Source organism: Oncorhynchus masou, chromosome 31 (genome assembly GCF_036934945.1).
Source record: "Oncorhynchus masou masou isolate Uvic2021 chromosome 31, UVic_Omas_1.1, whole genome shotgun sequence".
Taxonomy (NCBI): domain Eukaryota; kingdom Metazoa; phylum Chordata; class Actinopteri; order Salmoniformes; family Salmonidae; genus Oncorhynchus; species Oncorhynchus masou.
Window position 1 is genome coordinate 88,503,395 of NC_088242.1, and position 18,813 is coordinate 88,522,207.

The following is an 18,813-nucleotide window of genomic DNA, read 5'->3' on the forward strand; positions in this document are numbered from 1 at the left end:
AAAGCAGCACATCCAATGGCTTGAACAGAAGGTGTGTATGTGTACTACTTTATTATACTACATGGAGTGAGAGAGTGTGTGTTTGTATGTCTGTGTGTGTCTGTGTGTGTGTTTGTGTGTGTGCAACTGCTTCTGTGTGTGTGTGTGTGTGTTTCTGTGTGTGTGTGTTTCTGTGTTTGCAACTGCTTCTGTGTGTGTGTGTGTTTCTGTGTGTGTGTGTTTCTGTGTTTCTGTGTGTGTGTTTCTGTGTTTCTGTGTGTGTGTGTGTGTGTGTGTGTGTGTGTGTGTGTGTGTGTGTGTGTGTGCGCGTGTGCTGCTTATCCTCCGTGGTATCTGACCTGGATCTTACACTTGGCCTCTACCAGCTGTAGTTTGGTCTGGGCCAACTCTAGCTCCAGTTCTCTGAGCTGGGACTTCAGGGAGTCCTTCTCCTCGTCCAGCTCACTGTTCCTGTTGTCTCTGCTGGGAGCGGGCATCTGGAGAGGCCCTTCTTTACTGAACACCTCCCTGCAGCGTTCACACGCCATCACCTTACTCTGCAGAGGCAGGCAGGGAGAGAGAAGCACACATATCAATCTACTGGAGCTATACAACCTGACCAAAAATATGTGGACACCTAATAATCGAACATCTCATTCCAAAATCATGGGCATTAAAATGAAGTTGGTCCCCCTTTTGCTGCAAAAACAGCCTCCACTCTTTTGGGAAGACTTCCACTAGATATTGGAACATTGCTGCGGGGACTTGCTTCCATTCAGCCACAAGAACATTAGTGAGGTCGGGCACCGATGTTGGGCGATTAGGCCTGGCTCGCAGTCGGCGTTCCAATTCATCCCAAAGGTCTTCGATGGGGTTGAGGTCAGGGCTCTGTGCAGGCCAGTCAAGTTCTTCCACATTGATCTCGACAAACCATTTCTGTATGGACCTCGCTTTGTGCTTGGGGGCATTGTCATGCTGAAACTGGAAAGGTCCTTCCCCAAACTTTTCCCACAAAGTTGGAAGCACAGAATCATCTAGTGTCATTTTATGCTGAATGTTAAGATTGTCCTTCCCTGAGACTAAGGGGCCTAGCCCGAACCATGAAAAACAGCACCAGACCAATATTCCTCCACCAAACTTTACAGTTGCCACTATGCATTGGGGCAGGTAGCATTCTCCTGGCGTCCGCCAAACCCAGATTCGTCTGTCAGACTGCCAGATGGTAAAGGTGATTCATCACTCCAAAGAACACATTTCCACTGCTCCAGAGTCCAATGGTGGCAAGCTTTAAACCACTCTAGCCAATGCTTGGTATTGCACATGGAGATATTCTGCTTGTCTGCGCCTGCTCGGCCATGGAAACCAATTTCAAACAGTTCTTGTGCTGACGTTGCTTCCAGAGGCAGTTTGGAACTCAGTAGTGAGTGTTGCAACCGAGGACAGAGGTTTTTTACACGTTTCAGCACTAAGTGTTCCTGCTCTGTGTGCTTGTGTCACTTAGCGGTTAAGTCGTTGTTGCGCCTAGACATCTCCACTTGACAATAACAGAACTTACAGTTGACCGAGGAAGCTCTAGCAGGACAGACATCTGAGGAACTGACTTGTTGGAAAGGTGGCATCCTACAACTGTGCCACGTTTAAATTCACTGAGATTTTCAGTAAGGCCATTCTACTGCCAAAGTTTGTCAATGGAGATTTCATGGCTTGGTGCTCGATTTTATACACCTGTCAGCAGCAGGTGTGGCTGAAATAGCAAAATCCACTCATTTGAAGTGGTGTCCACATACTTTTGTATAAATAGTGTAAGTATACACAACATAAAGACTATATATAAAGTATACTGTTGGCATTTTCTCAACCAGCTTCATGAGGTAGTGACCTGAAATGCATTTCAATTAACAGGTGTGTCTTGAATAAAGTTGAGGAATTTCTTTCCTTCCTTCTTAATGCGTTTGAGCCAATCAGTTGTGTTGTGACAAGGTAGGGGTGGTATACAGAAGACAGCCCTATTTGGTAAAAGACCAAGTCCATATTATGGCAAGAACAGCTCAAATAAGCAAAGAGAAAGTTCATCAACTGTTCAGAGGAGTGTGTGAATCAGGCCTTCATGGTAGAATTCCTGCAAAGAAACTACTACTAAAGGACACCAATAAGAAGACGACTTGCTTGGGCCATGAAACACGAGCAATGGACATTAGACCGGTGGAAATCTGACCTTTGGTCTGATGAGTCCAAATTCGAGATTTTTGGTTCCAACTGCCGTGTCTTTGTGAGACGCAGAGTTGGTGAACGAATGATCTCCGCATGTGTGATTCTCACCATGAAGCATGGAGGTGGTGTGGGGGTGCTTTCCTGGTGACACTATCTGTGATTTATTTAGAATTCAAGGCACACTTAACCAGCATGGCTACCACAGCATTCTGCAGCAATATGCCATCCCATCTGGTTTGCGCTTAGTCGGACTATCATTTGTTTTTCAACAGGACAATGACCCAAAACACCTCCAGGCTGTGTAAGGGCTATTTGACCAAGGAGAGTGATGGAGTGCTGCATCAGAAAAGCTGGCCTCCACAATCACCTGACCTCAACCCAATTGAGATGGTTTGGACCATAGAGTGAAGGAAAAGCAGCCACAATTCTTGAAGGAGTTCCCACAGCATACAGTGCCTTGCGAAAGTATTCGGCCCCCTTGAACTTTGCGACCTTTTGCCACATTTCAGGCTTCAAACAAAGATATAAAACTGTATTTTTTTGTGAAGAATCAACAAGAAGTGGGACACAATCATGAAGTGGAACGACATTTATTGGATATTTCAAACTTTTTTAACAAATCAAAAACTGAAAAATTGGGCGTGCAAAATTATTCAGCCCCCTTAAGTTAATACTTTGTAGCGCCACCTTTTGCTGCGATTACAGCTGTAAGTCGCTTGGGGTATGTCTATCAGTTTTGCACATCGAGAGACTGAATTTTTTTCCCATTCCTCCTTGCAAAACAGCTCGAGCTCAGTGAGGTTGGATGGAGAGCATTTGTGAACAGCAGTTTTCAGTTCTTTCCACAGATTCTCGATTGGATTCAGGTCTGGACTTTGACTTGGCCATTCTAACACCTGGATATGTTTATTTTTGAACCATTCCATTGTAAATTTTGCTTTATGTTTTGGATCATTGTCTTGTTGGAAGACAAATCTCCGTCCCAGTCTCAGGTCTTTTGCAGACTCCATCAGGTTTTCTTCCAGAATGGTCCTGTATTTGGCTCCATCCATCTTCCCATCAATTTTAACCATCTTCCCTGTCCCTGCTGAAGAAAAGCAGGCCCAAACCATGATGCTGCCACCACCATGTTTGACAGTGGGGATGGTGTGTTCAGGGTTATGGGCTGTGTTGCTTTTATGCCAAACATAACGTTTTGCATTGTTGCCAAAAAGTTCAATTTTGGTTTCATCTGACCAGAGCACCTTCTTCCACATGTTTGGTGTGTCTCCCAGGTGGCTTGTGGCAAACTTTAAACAACACAATATCTTTAAGAAATGGCTTTCTTCTTGCCACTCTTCCATAAAGGCCAGATTTGTGCAATATACGACAGATTGTTGTCCTATGGACAGAGTCTCCCACCTCAGCTGTAGATCTCTGCAGTTCATCCAGAGTGATCATGGGCCTATTGGCTGCATCTCTGATCAGTCTTCTCCTTGTATGAGCTGAAAGTTTAGAGGGACGGCCAGGTCTTGGTAGATTTGCAGTGGTCTGATACTCCTTCCATTTCAATATTATTGCTTGCACAGTGCTCCTTGGGATGTTTAAAGCTTGGGAAATCTTTTTGTATCCAAATCCGGCTTTAAACTTCTTCACAACAGTATCTCGGACCTGCCTGGTGTGTTCCTTGTTCTTCATGATGCTCTCTGCGCTTTTAACGGACCTCTGAGACTATCACAGTGCAGGTGCATTTATACGGAGACTTGATTACACACAGGTGGATTGTATTTATCATCATTAGTCATTTAGGTCAACATTGGATCATTCAGAGATCCTCACTGAACTTCTGGAGAGAGGTTGCTGCACTGAAAGTAAGGGGCTGAATAATTTTGCACGCCCAATTTTTCAGTTTTTGATTTGTTAAAAAAGTTTGAAATATCCAATAAATGTCATTCCACTTCATGATTATGTCCCACTTGTTGTTGATTCTTCACAAAAAAATACAGTTTTATATCTTTATGTTTGAAGCCTGAAATGTGGCAAAAGGTCGCAAAGTTCAAGGGGGCCGAATACTTTCACAAGGCACTGTATGTAGGAACTACTTTAAGACTGTTGGAAAAGCATTCCTCATGAAGCTGGTTGAGAGAATGCCAAGAGTGTGCAAAGCTGTCATCAAGGCAAAGGGTGGCTACTTTGAAGATTTTTTTAACACTTTGGTTAATACATGATTCCATATGTGTTATTTCATAGTTTTGATGTCTTCACTAGTATTCTACAATGTAGAAAACAGTAAAAATAAATAACAACCCTTGAATGAGTAGGTGTATCCAGAATGTAATGGTAATGAAAATATAAAGTATATATACACAACATAAATACTATATATAGTAAGATGTAAGAGTAAGATTGTGTAAGTATACATCTTATTACCGACACACTGAAATATATTATATTTAAATTTTCCTTTGCAATGACTCCATAACCACATTAGCATTACGGACAAAGACATTTGATCACCACAGCAGTGATGGGTTTTTATTCCAACACTACTAGAACCCTTCTTCATACCACCTAATAATAATGACATGACAGACGCCATACACAGATCCTGTCCTACCTTGATGATGTCCAGCTCCTCCTTGGTGGCAGCCTGCTGCTTCTCTAGCCTGGTGCTGAGATGAGAACAGATCTGGGAACACACAGGAAGGACTGCGTGTTTACTAAGCTACTACATATTACCTGGACAGGTTCAGTGACCTTTCAGATACACCAGTACAGAAGACACATCTCAATTAGGATTGAATGGGATTTTAGGGGACATTGTAGGATTAGGGTTGACTTTCTCCCGAGGGGAAATGTGTCTTGGACATGAAATAGTGCTGCTTCCAGAGAATATCGCAGGTGAAAAACCAAACATCATAGAAGCACCAATTTCCCCACCCACACAAAGCTTATCAGCTACTGGCAAGGTTGTGACTTATACCATACACACACTGTTCTCCTCTCTTACGTGTCTCTGGATCCTACCTGTTTGTATTCGGTGATGATAGCTGTAGTTTTCTTGATCTCTGACTCTGCTTTCTCCAGCTCTCTCCTGAACACCTCTTTAATCTGGACAGACACGGCAAGATGGCAACCACACATTAGCTATGATCGTAAAACACTTGCCACTTCAGTCACCTGGGCTTCTCTTCTCCCAGAGCACTTGCATGTGTGTGACAGTGAGCTGTGTAACCTGTGCCGTCTCCTCCGCCTGCCTCCTCTTCTCCTCCTCCGTCTCCACCAGGCGCTGTTTGGTGCAGAGCAGCTCCTTGTTCAGCACGTCTGCCTTGTCTTCCGCCTGGTCTAGGTCGGTCCGCAGGGCAATCTTACTGGTCACCAGCTCATGGGCCAGGTCATCGTTTTCCTGCTCCAGACGCATGCTGGCCTCCTGCAGCCGACGGTTCTCTCTCTGTAAGCAACACACACATTGCATTTCACATTTTAGTCATTTAGCCGTTCATCTTAAGATAGCTGGGTGAGACAACCACTTATCACAGCCGTAGCAAGTACATTTTCCATCCAAAAAGTACACAACCACACACACACACACACACACACACACACTAGTGATGTGCGGGTTGACTCATTACCCGCAGTCATATCCGAAGGGCAGGTGGGTTTAGGGTCATGAAATATTGTGTGGATGAAGTGTGGGGGGGTTGAATAAAGTTAAAACAATGGATTAAAAATCCATGAATGTCTAATTACTGTGCAGTTGATATCTATAGGATACACTGAGGTTTATATTTTGTTCTCTGTATCTGGCGTTAGTGTGTAGCCTCAGCTTTAGGGTCCTAACTGTAGCATGCCAAATACACGCCAGCTAACAAATACACGCCAGCTGACAAATACACGCCAACTGACAAATACACGGCAACTGACAAATACACGCCAACTGACAAATACACGCCAACTGACAAATACACGGCAACTGACAAATACACGCCAACTGACAAATACACGCCAACTGACAAATACACGCCAACTGACAAATACACACCAACTGACAAATACTTTTGAAAACCTGGGATGAAAAAGTTAACGTTGATCCACAGGATTAAAGGGCAACGTCTGAGTTTATTTAATAAGAAGAAAACTGCGAAATGGAGAGTTGAAAATCAATAGAAGGAGGGCCAGTAGCCTAATGTCTGGTGAAGTAGTAAAAGAGGATGATCGCAGTGTTATGTGTGATCATTGTGAGGTGCTATACACATTTAACAGTCACAACCCATTGTGCACAGAGATACTGTTCAGATGGGTTAAATGGAATAGTAACTGAAATCTGGACCAGGACTTTAGGTCTATAACCTCTCACATAGCCTAATATAATGTTCATTCCTTTAGAATTAAGCATTTCTTGCAGTAAAATTATACACCAAACATACATTTTGACTCGAACAGGAGTGGAGAAATATACTTTTTTTTATTTCAGCATCTTGAGAGAATGAATGCACAGTTAAGGGCTGTCTATGTTAATCAGCATCATTAAAGCTGATAGTATTTCAATCAAAATATGCACCAAGCCAAAATGAAATCTTATCAAAAACATGTTGGGCCATTTTTACAGCTTTTAATTTCCTTAAAACACAGCTCTTAGCTCCCTCAGTAGATGCCTACTGGAGAACTTATTTGTACTGCTTTTAATCTTTTTAATTAATTTACTATTAACCCTTTGTTCTAGCTAGCTATTTGTGTAGGTAGCTATCAAGTAAACGCAATGATAGCGGTTAAGCTGATGTAATTTGGAAAACTTTATTTTTTTTATTTATTTCACCTTTATTTAACCAGGTAGGCTAGTTGAGAACAAGTTCTCATTTACAATTACGACCTGTCCAAGATAAAGCAAAGCAGTTCGACACATACAACAACACAGAGTTACACATGGAGTAAAACAAACATACAGTCAATAATACAGTAGAAAAATAAGTCTATATAAAATGTGAGCAAATGAGGTGAGATAAGGGAGGTAAAGGCAAAAAAAGGCCATGGTGGCAAAGTAAATACAATATAGCAAGTAAAACACTGGAATGGTAGATTTGCAGTGGAGGAATGTGCAAAGAAGAGATCGAAATAATGGGGTGCAAAGGAGCAAAATAAATAAATAAATAAATACATACAGTAGGGGGAGGTAGTTGTTTGGGCTAAATTATAGATGGGCTATGTACAGGTGCAGTAATCTGTGAGCTGCTCTGACAGCTGGTGCTTAAAGCTAGTGAGGGAGATAAGTGTTTCCAGTTTGAGATTTTTGTAGTTCGTTCCAGTCATTGGCAGCAGAGAACTGGAAGGACAGGCGGCCAAAGGAAGAATTGGTTTTGGGGGTGACCAGAGAGATATACCTGCTGGAGCGCGTGCTACAGGTGGGTGCTGCTATGGTGACCAGTGAGCTGCGATAAGGGGGGACTTTACCTAGCAGGGTCTTGTAGATTACCTGGAGCCAGAAGGTTTGGCGACGAGTATGAAGTGAGGGTCAGCCAACAAGAGTGTACAGGTCGCAGTGGTGGGTAGTATATGGGGCTTTGGTGACAAAACGGATGGCACTGTGATAGACTGCATCCAATTTATTGAGTAGGGTATTGGAAGCTATTTTGTAAATGACATCGCCGAAGTCGAGGATCGGTAGGATGGTCAGTTTTACGAGGGTATGTTTGGCAGCATGAGTGAAGGTTGCTTTGTTGTGAAATAGGAAGCCAATTCTAGATTTATCCCAGTGAACTGAGATAAGGCGGAGCTTTACCTAGCATGGACTTGTAGATGACCTGGAACCAGTGGGTCTGGCAACGAATATGTAACGAGGGCCAGCCGACTAGAGCATACAGGTCGCAGTGGTGGGTGGTATAAGGTGCTTTAGTGACAAAACGGATGGCACTGTGATAAACTGCATCCAGTTTGCTGAGTAGAGTGTTGGAAGCTATTTTGTAGATGACGTCGCCGAAGTTGAGGATCGGTAGGATAGTCAGTTTTACTAGGGTAAGTTTGGCGGCGTGAGTGAAGGAGGCTTTGTTGAACAGCCTAGGTTCTACATTGGCATATGGAGGCCAAGGATCAACATCTCAGTGACACCTTGCCAATGTGCAAAAAGTCTCTATAATACATATTCCCAACTCCAATTTACATTTTCAATTTCATACCCGAAGGCGTTGTGCGCGCATACTGGGTTGAGGCTGCACAGCCGACTAACCACAATCGAGCCACTCACTGGCACCACTGTTTGCACACCTGGTTTGTGAAGGTTAGAGCCAAAGCAGGGAGTTATGCAGATTATTAGGATGGAGGTTGTGGGGTTGTTATAATATGCAAATTCAGTTTTTAATAAGAAAGATATTTCAAAATGTCAGATCCAGTCTGAAATGGTCCCATAGACATCTACATGCCCGTTCACCGTTTACAGGATGTCTGCTATCCGGAATCATGCTGCAGCGGCCCAACAAGAACTGTTCCACTGTACCAAGGAACAGAAGGACTAAAACATGTACATCTCCACTCAACTTAAAGGCATACCGTGTCCGCTTCATGCACCATTAAGCTATATCATCCTATAAAATAAAGTGATTTTTGTACATGCTCTGTTTTCTTTAAATTAGTAAATTAGAGCTAGCTCACAAGCTAACTCATAACCAAAACATACATTTGATTAGCGAGCCCATTACCAATGGCTAGCGAGCAAGGTAAATCTACTAGCCAGATGTCTAATTTACTATGGTCTGAACCACGCTCGGTAACTAACTACCAGTCACTTGAAGATAGTAACGTTTTTCAGGTTGCAGTCATCTAATATGTCCCTCCTTTTAGTGTAGAAAGGTTATAACATAATGAAAATGTATATGATTTATGTGGCATAATTATTCATGAGGATGTGTTCATCTCATTCCAGGGGGGACTGCCAGTCATTCTTCCCTGACTAGCCTAGCTATCTGTGTGTGCATTGGGTACGTCTCTGTTTCAGAGGGGAATATTTTTCCTGAGCATTTTAAGCCCTGCCTACTCAAACTTGGTGGGAGAGTTGTCTGTCTGAAGATAACATTTTTTACCCCCCATTTGGAAAAGTCAGAGAAAAGCTGAAGGAATACGTACTGTAGCTCCAAGGTCAGGGATATCTGAGACTAACAGGATGAGGTTGTATTGGATTACGTTATTCCCTATGAATAATTCCAATAGTCAGGAGGTGAAAGCTCTTTCCTCTTCCATATCTTTCACTCATTACAAAAATGCTTTGCCCCTTTCTCTTCACTGAGTGTGTGTGTGTGCCTGGCATAGTCTACAAGACTGGAGGGAGGGGCCTGGCATGGTCAAGAACAAATTCTTATTTTCAGTGACGGCCTAGGAACAGTGGGTTAACTGCCTTGTTCAGGGGCAGAACAACATCTTTTTTTTTACCTTGTGAGCTTGGGGATTCGATCTTGCAACCTCTCGGTTACTAGTCCAATGCTCTAACCACTAGGCTATCTGCCGCCCCAAGTATCATCTATATTTACAAACAACCCATTTTCAGAGATCCAATTCTTGAGGTATACAAGCGCAGTGAGGGGGCCCGCCTAAGTAACTCTAGCTATGGGAATTTAGTGGCTCAATGGGGATTAAGTAGAAGTGAGGCCCCTAACCACTGATAAAGGGCCAGATATTGTGTCATCTGCCATATTGGGGGTAGAGTAATCTGATTCAAGAGCAGTGGGTAAGACACGATTGTGGGTAGTCTGTTTCTTACCTGGTAGCGGTCGATGGGGTCCTCCTGCTGCAGCTGGCTCTCTCTCAGGGTCTGGTACTCCTTCTCAAACTTCTTTAGCTTTTTGGTGGGAACCTGGAGGGGTGACAGGAGGACAGCTGAGTGAGTGTTGTTGGATGGAATTGTCTTAAAAGGTGCAACCACAGCCATGTGGGATCTATCTTACCATAAATTACAGCAGCTTGCCTTCTAGTGTGAAAGAGCTTCTAAACCACTAGATGGCAATGGGGAGACAAACAGGACTAAAACATTCAGCCAGTTCTGTTTCTCCAAATGGATGTAATGCAAAGCTCAGTTTACTGAGATCCGGTGAGCTGGCAATGTAGCAACCTTCTAACTGAAGGCAAAACTAGGGTTTCCACAGCATATCTTATCCCTTTCATCACCCGACTGATGGAACAGAAACAGAACAGTGTAAACACTCCTCTTAGAACTGCATCAATGTACACTTAACTATTCACTATTGCTTTTACTAGAGAAATGTATTAACTGTTACATGCCTTTAGCCTTGGCACAAAATGGCTGCCTCTCCTGAGAGCAGTGACATCACACATCCCCCAAAGACACACCTCAAAACCCGACTACTCTGTGCAGAGTAGTTTACATCATGTTCACCTGTTGATTTACATTCCAGCTAACCACTCTACCCTCATTTTCCCAGCACAATAAACACAGCAGGAGCTGAACAACAGGCAGTACAAGTTTCATGAAGAAACCTCTTCAAAAAGCCAAAAGTCAGAACTACCAAGATAACACCAGTGTTTTTTAACACTTCAAAACATGACAACACATTTAGCCAAGGCTCTCTATGCCAGCCAGATCTGTGCCTAAGGAAATGGTATCCTAGGGTGGCTCAGCCCTTGGCGTTGCCATGGCACCTGCTGCTAGGATGTGGTTTACAGGTTTGTCTGGGGCAAAACAAGCCACAGAGGGGCGGGGCTTTGTTAATGGATCCAGCCACCAGAGGCCCCTATGAGAGAGAGGGGGGGGGGGTAATCAGCTCACTGGCTGATTCCACCAGAGATAAAAAGCTCACAGACGAGAGGGTGAAATACCACAGTGTTCCATCACAGCAGCAATATTTGTGACCTGTTGCCACAAGAACAGGGCAGCCAGTGAAGAACAAACACCATTGTAAATACAACCCATATTTATGTTAATTTATTTTCTCTTGTACTTGAACCATTTGCACATCTTTACAACACTGTATATATACACATAGTATGACATTTGTAATGTCTTTATTCTTTTGGAACTTCTGTGAGTGTAATGTTTACTGTTCAATTTGATTGTTTATTTCACTTTTGTATTTTATCTACTTCACTTGTTTTGGCAATGTTAACATATGTTTCCCATGCCAATAAAGCCCTTACATTGAATGAGAGAGGGAGGGAGAGGGGGGTAAATGGGAGCTCATGGTTTGAAGAAGACAGAAGGGGAAGGAAGAGCAAGAGCAGAGACAGAAGAGAGGAAGATAGGAATTCACTGGCTGAGAAAGAGGGAAGACAGAGGGGGTTGAGGAAAAAATGAACGGGTATGTGCAGGAGAGAGAGAGAGAGAGAGAGGGAGAGCTGGTAGTCCCATCCACCAAGCTACCAGGTGTGACACAGGGAAGGGACTCAGGGGGTATGCTAATTTGGTATAGAGCAGACCTAACTCACTATTAAATTAATCAACATTTACATTTACATTTAAGTCATTTGGCAGACGCTCTTATCCAGAGCGACTTACAAATTGGATCAAAACAGGAACATTTTACATTTGGCTAGAAATTCGAAAGGAAATGAGCACAACAAAGAAGAATGTCCTCCTGTGTGCTACCTATATCCCCCCACTAGGATCCCTATAATTTAATGAAGACAGCTTTTCCATTTTGGAAGGGGAAATCAATCATTTCCAGGCCCAGGGACATGTACTAGTCTGTGGTGATCTAAATGCCAGAACTGAACAAGAACCTGACACACTCAGCACACAGGGGTACAAACACCTACCTGGAGGTGACAGCATTCCCTCCCCCATATGCACAACCAGACTATCACAACCAGCCGTGATTGGGAGTCCCATAGGGCGGTGCACAATTGGCCCAGCGTTGTCCGAATTTGGCCGGGGTAGGCTGTCATTGTAACGAAGAATTTGTTCTTAACTAACTTGCCTAGTTAAATAAAGCTTTAAAAAAATAATATTAATAATACAAACTACGACAACATAACCAACAAAAACAGGTCACAAATCCTGCAGCTCTGTTGCACGCTGGGTATCCACATAGTCAATGGTAGGCTTCGAGGGAACTTCTACGGTAGGTACACCTATAGCGCGCATCTCTTGGCAGTAGTACTGTAGATTGCTTTATCACTGACCTCAACCCAGAGGCTCTCAGAGCATTAAGTAAGCCCACTGACACCCCTATCAGATCACAGCAAAATCACAGTCTACTTGAACAGAGCAATACTCAAATCATGAGGCATCAAAGCCAAAGGAGCTGAGTAATATTAAGAAATGCTATAGATGGAAGAAAAGTAGTGTGGAAACCAACCAAAACAAATTCAATCCCTTTTAGACAACTTTCTGGAAAAAGCATTTCACTGTAATAGTGAAGGTATAAACTTGTACAGTATATTTGACCTCTCAGCTTCCCTATCAAAGCTAAGAATTTCAAGCAGACAACCTAAGAAAATTAACAATGACAAATGGTTTGATGAAGAATGAAAAAACCTAAGAAAGAAATTCAGAAACCCATCCAAGCAAAAACAGAGACCCTGAAAACCTGAGTCTAGGCCTTCACTATGGTGAATCACTCAAACAACACAGAAATACACTACGGAAAAAGAAGGAACAGCATGTCAGAAATCAGCTCAATGTAACTGAAGAAAGCATAGACTCTAACCACTTTTGGGAACATTGGAAAACACTACACAAACAGCACAAAGAGTTATCTATCCAAAATGGAGATGATTGAAGAAGTGGTTTATCCATACTTTTTGGCCCTGTAACAAAGAACAGCAAAAACATATACAGGATCAAATACAAATCTTAGAATCAACTATTAAAGACTACCAGAACACACTGGATTCTCCAATTACATTGAATGAACTACAGGACAAAATACAAACCCTCCAACACAAAAAGGCATGTGGTGTTGATGGTATCCTTAATGAAATTATCAAATATACAGACCACAAATTCCAATTGGCTGTACTTAAACTCTTTAATATCATCCTCAGCACTGGCATATTCCCCAATATTTCGAACCAAGGACTGATCACCCCAATCCACAAAAGTGGACACAAATTTGACCCCAATAACTACCGTGGGATATGCATCAACAGCAAACTTGGGAAAATCCTCTGCATTATCATTAACAGACTCATACATTTCCTCAGTGAAAACAATGTAGTAAGCAGATGTCAAATGGGCTTTATACCAAATTATCGTACAACAGACCACGTATTCACCCTGCACACCTTAATAGACAAATAAACAAACCAAAACAAAGGCCAAGTCTTCTCATGCTTTGTTGATTTCAAAAAAGCTTTTGACTCAATTTGGCATGAGGTTCTGCTATACAAATTGATGGAAAGTGGTGTTGGGGGAAAAACATACGACATTGTAAAATCCATATTCACAAACAAGTATGCGGTTAAACATTTATTTCTACAGGGCTGTGGGGTGAGACAGGGATGCAGCTTAAGCCCCACCCTCTTCAACATATATATCAATGAATTGGCAAGGGCACTAGAACAGTCTGCAGCATCCGGCCTCACCCTACTAGAATCTTTCGTCAATTGTCCATTTGCTGAAGATCTGGAGCTTCTGTCCCCAACAAAGGAGGGCCTACAGCAGCACCTAGATAGTCTGCACAGATTCTGTCAGACCTGGGCCCTGACAGTAAATCTCAGTAAGACAAAAATAATGGTGTGCCAAAAAATGTCCAGTTGCCAGGACCACAAATACAAATTCCATCTAGACACCATTGCCCTAGAGCACACAAAAAAACTATACAGACCTCGGCCTAAACATCAGCGCCACAGGTGTCATGATGCTGGCCTGGGGGTAGGTTTATGACCGTCATAAATACCTCTCCCCCCTTTTTTCCTCGCTCTACCCTACTGATATGACTATTGAAAATCCCTTGGTTAACATAGAGATTCTGGGAACATCAGAAGGTGGGGGGAAATGAACCATATTTTGGTAATCCAACCAGTTCAACATATGCGTAGGTACTTAATGAATATGATGTCAGTTCGGTTGTCATCTGAGACATTCTCATCAATGATGGATGACATAAACGGTACAGTGGAAAGTCTACACATTATAGGTAACAGATTCACATGGAATTGTTGTGCAATTTAAGTGTTTGAATATGAAATTATTTGTGAGGGGATGAAATGTGATTTTAGCTTCTAAGATGTGAGAATTGGGTTTTCATGAGTGAATTAGGCCCGACTCAGTGGCCCGCCCACGTGAAGAGTCATTGGTTATAAACTATGAAACACACCCTCCTCTCCCTTCCTATATAAAGCCTTGATGACAATATAACTTCCTGTTTCCCGGTTACATTAGGATGACGATCCGATGTCAGAAGAATTCAGATAATAACGACAGAACAAAGCCAACCTCAGCGTGAGCTTTGGTTGCGAATGATATGAACTTTGAACTCTTATTCGCTACAGAAGTGATACTTCCTAGCCATTGAGTTAGCAACAGCAGCTGCAAACGTGGGCTTGGAAAGAACAGACAGAGTATCCCGTCTACCACACAAAGATGTCACTACAACGTATCCACCAGATACTTCTTCCGAGGACAGCAAGATCTGTTGGCCAATAAGACCAGCATCTACAACCAACCTATTGAAGCGCAGCTCATAGTAAATATTCATTGCATTTATGCATAGAATGCATAAGATCCTGTATTTACGATAGAGACATCGCTTCTCCCTTTGTTCTTCAGTCTTCCAGCTCTTTCACTCAAACCCAACTCCCCTTTTCTTTGTGTAACCGGCTGTCATATCTGTTCCGTCCGCTAGGGACGTTTTCCTTTATGACATAATTTGTAATCAAGGTATGATTCATTCTGTGTATATGTAATTCTGTTTGATTAATTAGGTATTTAGTAAATAAATATTTTAACCCAATTTTGTATTGCTGATTCAACTTGTTAGCCAGGGTTTGTGAAGATAACCAAGAATTTACAACTTTCAGATGAGACTGAAATAAGGTGACAATTAATATTGACTGCTATCGATGTAAAATATTAATAGGTCTTTAAGAGTTTATTCGGAAGATAACTGCTCTATAAATACTATTTTGTGGTGCCCCGACTTTCTAGTTAATTACATTTACATGATAAGCTCAATCAGGTAATATTAATTACAGAGAAAGGATTTTATAGAATAGCATGTCATATTACTTAATCCGGCATAGCCAAAGACACGACACAGGTAACTTCCACAAAGCCGTTAACAATCTGAGAGACAAGGCACGAAGGGCCTTTATGCCATCAAAACGAACATACCAATTAGGATCTGGCTAAAAATACTTGAATCAGTTATAGAACCCATTGCCCTTTATGGTTGTGAGGTCTGGGGTCCGCTCACCAACCAAGAATTCACAAAATGGAACAAACACCAAATTGAGACTCTGCATGTAGAATTCTGCAAAAATATCCTCAGTATACAATGTAAAACACCAAATAATGCATGCAGAGCAGAATTAGGTCGGTAGACGCTAATGATCAAAATCCAGAAGAGAGCAGTTAAATTCTACAACCACCTAAAAGGAAGCGATTCCCAAACCTTCCATAACAAAGCCATCACCTACAGAGAGATGAACCTGGAGAAGAGTCCCTTAAGCAAGCTGGTACTGGGGCTCTGTTCACAAACACAAACAGACCCTACAGAGCCCCAGGACAGCAACATAATTCACCAATCCAAATAATGAGAAAACAAAAATATATATTTTTATAATGTGTCAAGTAATTAATAAAAAAACAAAGCAAACTAGAATGCTATTTGGCCGTAAACAGAGAGTAGACAGTGGCAGAATACCTGACCACTGTGATTGACCGTAAACAGAGAGTACACAGTGGCAGAATACCTGACCACTGTGACTGACTGTAAAACAGAGAGTACACAGTGGCAGAATACCTGACCACTGTGACTGACCGTAAACAGAGAGTACACAGTGGCAGAATACCTGACCACTGTGACTGACCCAAACTACAGACTCTGTGAGCATAGAAAAGACAGTCTATGTGCACACACCCACAAGGTGGAGGTGGAAACTGAGCTGCACTTCCTAACCTCCTGCCCAATGTATGACCATATTAGAGACACATATTTCCTTCAGATTACACAGACCCACAAAGAATTTGAAAACAAACCTAATTTTGATAAACTCCCATATCTATTGTGTGAAATAACACAGTGTGCCATCACAGCAGAAAGATTTGTGACCTGTTGCCACAAGAAAAGTGCAACCAGTGAAGAACAAACACCATTGTAAATACAACCCATATATATTTTCCATTTGTACTTTAACTATTTGCACATAAGACATTTGAAATTGGAATTTTTTTGAGTGTAATGTTTACTGTAAAAAAAAGTTTTTCACTTTTGTTTATTATCTATTTTAATTGATTTGGCAATGTAAACATATGTTTCTCATGCCAATAAAGCCCCTCAAATTGAAATGTAATTTAGAGAAAGGGACAGGAGATAAAGCGAGATGAGAGCCTGAGAAAGAGGATATAGAGAGAGAGAGATGAGAGAGACAGAAAGAGAGAGTATGGGTGGGTTTTCCTGTGTGCCATATTTATACAGTGACTGGAGTCGTCAAGATGCTCTCAAGGGTACAGTCACACAATAGGTGGTGGTTGGGATGAAAACACTGGTTTGTGACAAGTTGCTCTGTTATTGCCTTGTGTCATGAGGCCAATGTTGTATATTTCCTGCATGGAATGGAGTAAAAATATGCATATTGTACTACTTACTGTAGGTTTATAAAGAGGACATATTGTACTGGGTTTATAACGAGGACATATTGCACTGGGTTTATAACGAGGACATATTGCACTGGGTTTATAACGAGGACATATTGCACTGGGTTTATAACGAGGACATATTGCACTGGGTTTATAACGAGGACATATTGCACTGGGTTTATAACGAGGACATATTGCACTGGGTTTATAACGAGGACATATTGCACTGGGTTTATAAAGAGGACATATTGCACTGGGTTTATAACGAGGACATATTGCACTGGGTTTATAAAGAGGACATATTGTACTGGGTTTATAACGAGGACATATTGTACTGGGTTTATAAAGAGGACATATTGCACTGGGTTTATAAAGAGGACATATTGCACTGGGTTTATAAAGAGGACGTATTGCACTGGGTTTATAACGAGGACATATTGTACTGGGTTTATAAAGAGGACATATTGCACTGGGTTTATAACGAGGACATATTGCACTGGGTTTATAACGAGGACATATTGCACTGGGTTTATAACGAGGACATATTGCACTGGGTTTATAAAGAGGACATATTGTACTGGGTTTATAACGAGGACATATTGCACTGGGTTTATAAAGAGGACATATTGTACTGGGTTTATAACGAGGACATATTGCACTGGGTTTATAACGAGGACATATTGCACTGGGTTTATAACGAGGACATATTGCACTGGGTTTATAAAGAGGACATATTGTACTGGGTTTATAACGAGGACATATTGCACTGGGTTTATAACGAGGACATATTGCACTGGGTTTATAACGAGGACATATTGCACTGGGTTTATAACGAGGACATATTGTACTGGGTTTATAAAGAGGACATATTGCACTGGGTTTATAACGAGGACATATTGCACTGGGTTTATAACGAGGACATATTGCACTGGGTTTATAAAGAGGACATATTGTACTGGGTTTATAACGAGGACATATTGCACTGGGTTTATAACGAGGACATATTGCACTGGGTTTATAACGAGGACATATTGCACTGGGTTTATAAAGAGGACATATTGTACTGGGTTTATAACGAGGACATATTGCACTGGGTTTATAAACAGGATACTAAACAGCCTGTTGCCTGGACATTACCTTCTTTCATCACTAGCCTACTTAGCCATGAATAATGTACACCTGACCCTTACCCTGTGTGACCGGGGTAGCAAATATACCTCCCCTAGGTTATCAATTACCCACAATACAGATACTCCATTGTTAGCAAGCCATCTGCCCATGTCGTTTGTTCTCAGCCTGATAGCATGCTAGGCCCAGTGTCTTAGAACATATAATGGACACCATGAACTCAACAGTCCTGATGTAATATATTATTACAGACAGGAATCCATAAACAGTTAAAGAAGCAGTCAAACCTGTTCCATGCTGTATTTTGTAACTTGTAAAGGGCTAATAGATATGTGTGGTTGATAAGATAGCCTATCAGCATTGTTTATGCTCCACTGGCCTTGGTTGTACCCAGTGAACAACAGGAACTTTACGAAAGGACCCTCCATCCCCCTCGGCCCTTCTGTTCCTGACGACTGAACACAAGTGTGTGTTTAAGTGTGTGACGCCCTGGAAAGATACCAACACAAGCTCTGGGAGGAGAGGGGAGAAGGGTAGAGAGAAGGGAGCCATTAGGGCCGGCATTATACCAGTATCGCAACACCGTTAGTATCATGGCAAGTAAACCAAAAAAAGGAAGCAGATTTGACTTATTTAGGAAAACACCCTGAATATTGAAAACAAACATCATAATGTTGTCATCAAGAGTCACATATATTTATATTCCAAGCTACAGAACACAATGTAACATACTGCAGGATTTTAAAGAACCAAAGAGTTTGGTCTGCCTGATGTTA

The 18,813-nt window shown here is 42.0% G+C and overlaps 1 protein-coding gene across 5 annotated transcripts in view; it reads right to left on the bottom strand.

The window, feature by feature from the left end:
• Positions 1–18,813, bottom strand: part of LOC135524711 (rab GTPase-activating protein 1-like) — a 156,306-nt gene that overhangs the window by 3,642 nt on the left and 133,851 nt on the right. For all 5 annotated transcript variants that reach the window (XM_064952479.1, XM_064952478.1, XM_064952481.1 and 2 more), the window contains 5 exons: positions 9,914–10,006; positions 5,405–5,620; positions 5,197–5,280; positions 4,787–4,858; positions 339–536 (listed from right to left, as the gene is read on the bottom strand). In XM_064952479.1, the coding sequence (XP_064808551.1) occupies positions 339–536; positions 4,787–4,858; positions 5,197–5,280; positions 5,405–5,620; positions 9,914–10,006 (663 nt within the window). The remainder of the gene's footprint in view (positions 1–338; positions 537–4,786; positions 4,859–5,196; positions 5,281–5,404; positions 5,621–9,913; positions 10,007–18,813) is intronic.